The sequence below is a fragment of the Cucurbita moschata genome, unplaced genomic scaffold, assembly GCF_002738365.1.
Source record: "Cucurbita moschata cultivar Rifu unplaced genomic scaffold, Cmos_1.0 Cmo_Scf00023, whole genome shotgun sequence".
NCBI classification, from domain to species: domain Eukaryota; kingdom Viridiplantae; phylum Streptophyta; class Magnoliopsida; order Cucurbitales; family Cucurbitaceae; genus Cucurbita; species Cucurbita moschata.
In genome coordinates this window covers 689,495-694,693 of record NW_019268539.1, presented here as the reverse complement: position 1 = coordinate 694,693, position 5,199 = coordinate 689,495, and the positions used below count along the sequence as shown (strand labels likewise).

Below are 5,199 nucleotides of genomic sequence, written 5' to 3'. Positions count from 1 at the left end.
TTGTTTTTTTTTTTTTTTTTTTTTTGTATTTTTCGATTTAGAACTCGAATCAAGACGTTTTCTCTTACAACCTTACACATCATAGTCCCAACTACGTCCTAATTTTTTTTTCTCGAATTTAATCATCAACCACAGATTGAGTTAAGAGCATTGGAAGTCAGTACACTTGTCAGACACTTTTGTTTAATCCTCAATTCTTAGAAAAAGGATGAGACGTCTCTCTGATCTTCTTCTTTCTAAGAAAGGACTCTTGCGTTTAGATTTTGGTCGGAAACGAACTCCTATGGTAATTTTCAAGGCGTTCTTTGGCAGATTCTTGCTTCCAACTTCCTCTCGAGCACACAAACGATAAACCATTCTACACTTATTCTATCCCGAGACAGATTTGAAATAAAAGGGTTTGACATTTCTTTTCTTTTCTCACAATTACCACCATGTATAGGTATCTATTCTTCAAATTTGACCCACGCATGCCCACAATCTTCAACTCAACTCAACTTCAGGTTAGTTAGGTGCACTCCAGCAGCTCCGACTCGACTTAGGTGCCATGTTTGGCTTAGATTTGAGTTATTCAGAATTCCAAAACTTACGCCTAATGTCTTCGACCATTATGGAGCTATTTTTTACGTTTTTTTAGAGCAATTAAGGTCAAGATGACTTTTTTTTTTATTTATTTATCAATATAAAAATATAATTTATATTAAATGAGATAGAGATGGAGAATATAATCTAACCACTCTCGGTTGAGAGTAAAATGAATCTCGACAGCTGAGTGGACTCCCTTCCCTTCCAAGTATATTTTGGGCATATAATAAGGAATTTCCGTGAAAAATATCAACCTATGGATCGAAGTTTCATTTGCGTAAGAAGAAGATTGAAAATGAAGCTTCACGTACGGATAAATTCCCCTTCCACTAGAATTCAGATGGCTTATCAAGCATTTACACTTCTTCTTCTTCGTCTTCTTCTTCTTCTTCTTCGTCTTCTTCTTCGATGGCTTTCAAATCGCGTCCTGTAGTTTCATCCACCTGCAACAACTGCGGTTGCGACACTTGCAAGAGCTTCTTCTGTGGAAGAGAAATCCAGAGTTTAGATACCAAAGCTGGGAAATCTCTTCACAAATTTGATTTAGGACCTGTTCCATCGCGTGCCGAAGTCGATGCTGCAGTTACTGCGCTTCAGAGGTGAGTTTCCGTAACACTTGATTTTGTATTTTTGGTTTCTGTTGTGTGAATTGTGTAGGGCTTTTTTTCTTGTGGATTTGGTGTATATTATAGGAAGAGATGAAATCTGGACTAGAATCGTTGATTTCTTGATATATTCGCACACACATGGATGCATAAAGCTCCTTCAATTTTCCTCTGCCAATTTGTATCCCTCAGTTAATCAAAAGCAAGATGGAAGATTCCAAATTAGTTACTCCTCTTCATATTCCCTTTGACAGAGGCAGAGCCTGATGTTTTCTTGCTTTAGGGATAGCCAAAATTTTACAACTCTTATATATACACACACACACACACACATATGCCAACCCCACAGCCCGAACTTTGGAGACATCAAGGGGTTTTCTTATGAAGCTCATTTGAAATCAGTCTAATGGGCAAATTACACCCTTCTTCCTCCCTTTCTGGCTGTGCCATGCTTCTTGAAACCAACAAGTCAGTTGGGGTCGCTGGGCCCTGAAGGAGGTGGATTGTGAGGTCCCACATCGGTTGAGGAGGAGAACAAAACATTTTTTATAAGGGTGTGGAAACCTCTCTCTAGCAGCGCGTTTTAAAAATCTTGAAGGGAAGCCTAAAAGACAATATCTCTGTCTTTCATGTGCTTGCAAAGTCTTTTATGAAACAATTTCATTGATGGTAAAGAACCCCACTGCAAAGAGTTACAAAAAGACTCTACAATTGGGTAAAATGAGTATCTCTCAATTTGGATAAAAGAGATGAGAAACTATATAAACGAAGGGAGAGAACATTCACTAATTGTGTAACGGTCCAAGCTCACCACTAGCAGATATTGTTCTCTTTGGGCTTTTCCTTTCGGGCTTACCCTCAAGGCTTTAAAACGTGTATGTTAAGAGAAGGTTTCCACACTCTCATAAAGGGTGTTTCGTTCTCCTTCCCAACCAAAAAAACCAATCAAAAGTGAGTTACTTATATTTGAAAATTCTTTGATTCCCTTCTTGCCAAGTTACTCAAAGTAACACCCTAGTAAAGCGCACCCACAAGACTGTTTTTCCTTTTGATGTTATATGAAGCTTTCAGTTTACCATTTTTACCTCATTCTTGAATTTAGAATTTCTTGATTAAATTTGTTCATAAGAAATTATGGGCACGATAAAAAGTTGTTATGGAGTTGCAATCTTTATCAGTTTGCTGCAGGAATATTTTTCAACTGAATCGCTGTCAAAATGGCTTCAGCCGCTGGTGAACTCCTACGATTCAAGCATTTTGCATTCTCGTGGCTATCAATTACTTTGCAAAGGTTTTCAATGGCTGCTAACAGATCCTACTTTGAAGGTACAAATCAGGGATGCCTTGCCTCTTTAATAATGACTATTTGTTTATCTCAACAAGTTCTTTTATTCATCTTTTTTGGTCACAGAAACAAAACTTCCTTTGACAATGAAAGCTTACAACATAAATAGCATCTAATAAACAAAATTTTGATACATCTCAAAAGCAACCCAAAAGTTCAACAAAATAGTCAAGAGTTATAGAATAACTTAGAAACAAACATCAACACAAACAATGAAACTTGGCCAAGTCCATGAACTTTCTCTAATCTCTGAACTTTTCATTATGATTCCTATTATTTCTTTCTAACCAAACTGTCAAACATGTTTTGACTGCATTCGTCCCAATAATTGTAGCTTTTCCTTTCAGTCCTTGGCCACTCGGCATTTGAATCATATTGTTCTTCATTGTGCTGATCAATATCCAAAAAAACGTGAAAGTTTCCAAAATCACTTGCTATATAATCACAAAACAGAAGTAAGGGTTCAAATTTCTCCTGATTTTCGGCGTAAAACCTACCAACTGAGCTGTAAGGACATATTTGGATCTCCTTCACAACATTTTAGCTGTATTTATACATTCAAGGCAAGAAGACCAGCAGAACAATTTAAATATTATTGAAATAAATGGATATAACCCAATCATCTTTCTTTGTTGTATGTTTTTTCTTGGGAGTTCTTTTTTTCAAGGATCGCCGTTTCATTCAGGGTCTGGTAGTTTCATTGTGTTTGGACAAAAATGTTTGGGATGCTATTAAAAACAATGGAATTGTGGAGAAGCTCCAGGAGCTACCTTCTTCAGGTTTGTAATGTAGTCTGACAAATTTAGTTACTATGTGTTATTGAGATAACGAAATTGTAATATAGTCTAGCCAGTCTGTAATAGCCCAAGTCCACTGCTAGTAGATGTTGTCCTTTTTGGGTTTTCCCTTCCAGACTTCCCTCAAGATTTTTAAAATGCGTCTGCTTGGGAGAGGTTTTCCCACCCTTAAAAATAATGCTTCATTCTCCTCTCAACTGATGTGGGATCTCACAATCCACCTCCCTTGGGGACCAGCATCCTTGATGGCACATCGCTTGACGTCTGATTGTAATACTATTTGTAACAAAGTATTCTTTATATAAGAGTGTAGAAACCTCTTCCTAGCAAGACGCGTTTTAAAATCTTGAGGGGTAGTTCGGAAGGGAAAGCTCAAAGAGGACAATATCGGTTAACAGTGGGCTTGGACACCTTTCTGTCTCCCTTTTGCCTCAAGACATGGATTGCCTTCCTTATTGTTATTATTGTTGTTCTCTTATGTCAGAAGGTGGAAATGGAAACCTTGGGAGCTCCAAACGGGGAGCTGACATTGGTAGTGTCATTCTAAGCTGGATTTTGCAGATGTCACTAACAAAAATCTGGGAGCTAATACAAAACTTTGTGGTCCTGTTGAACAATGCATTTCTTTTTCCTGGGAAAGAGAAACTTAAGGCAGAGAAAAGAGAGGAGATAGATGAAAAAATCCAATCTTCATTTGTTCTGTCCTTGATCATCATGTTGATTGTGGTTGTCTCTCGGGTTCAGATTGCATGAATTTCGTGGCTTCAACACCTTCTGCTCCGCGCTTTTACCCAAACTTTTATTTAACCTAAATTGTGAAAAGCTTCTTTGCTTCTACTTTTAACCTATATTTACTTGTCTAGTTCCTAAACATATATGTTTATACTCTTGTAGTGTTATCTTTACTCTCGGTAAATTACTTATATCGTTTTATCTTTATTCATTGTAAAGTTCTTTACTTTAAATTTCTTATTGTCTTGTCTTATCTTTATTTATTGTGAACCTTTCCTTACTTAGACTTCTTATTGCTTTATCTTATCTTTACTCATTATGAACCTTTTCTTATTTAGACTTCTTATTACTTACGAGTATAATTCTACGATAATTGACATACTTTTTCTTTTGAGGTCCGACGTTCAAATCCTTATATTCATACCTATATTAGAAAAAGTATTGCTTTTATTTATCATAACTATTTAGTTTATTTTGATAACTTTAATTAAAAATAAGTATATGAAAAATCATTGAAACGTTGAGTAGTATTTTTCTAACTCGCTCCAAAATTATCTATTTCTTTTATTATTATTATTATTATTATTAATGATACCATAGGAGAGAAGAAATGGAAGGGAGAGATAAGGTGTAGATAAACATTCTCATTCTTCATTTTTTTTCATTCTTAATACTTCATTAATTTCATTCTCCATCTCTAAAACTTCTCCAATTTCTCTTTTTTTTTTTTTTTCCTCTTTCAATATCAAAACTTGGAAAAGAATCAATTTGTCATTTCACAACACGTTCAAAATCTAAATCTAACTAGTCAATTTATTAAGTTATCTTGATTTGGGAAAGAACCCATTTAAAAAAAAAAGTTAGATATTTTCATTCTCCTCAAACCATTTAAAACAATTGTTATTTTGTCTTAGTCATAGATAACAATTGTTATTTTGTCTTAGTTAAAATAAAGTTATTAAAGTAAACATTTTATTAATAAAGTATAGAAAACTAAGACAAAGTCATAGATATTGTTTTTGGGAAATAAAGTATATATTAAAAATTGTTATGAAATAAAGTATAGATATTGTGATTATAAGAAAAGTAAATAACATAACCAAAAAGAAAAAAAAAAAAAAAAAAAAAAAAAAAA

At 34.6% G+C, this 5,199-nt stretch overlaps 1 protein-coding gene across 1 annotated transcript; it reads left to right on the top strand.

The window, feature by feature from the left end:
- The first annotated feature begins 821 nt into the window (after positions 1-821).
- Positions 822-4,275, top strand: LOC111460433. The gene is made up of 4 exons (XM_023103699.1): positions 822-1,184; positions 2,369-2,516; positions 3,221-3,314; positions 3,817-4,275. The coding sequence occupies exons 1-4, from the start codon at positions 994-996 to the stop codon at positions 4,083-4,085; spliced, it is 702 nt and encodes a 233-aa protein (XP_022959467.1). The 5' UTR covers positions 822-993; the 3' UTR covers positions 4,086-4,275.
- Positions 4,276-5,199: the final 924 nt, after the last annotated feature.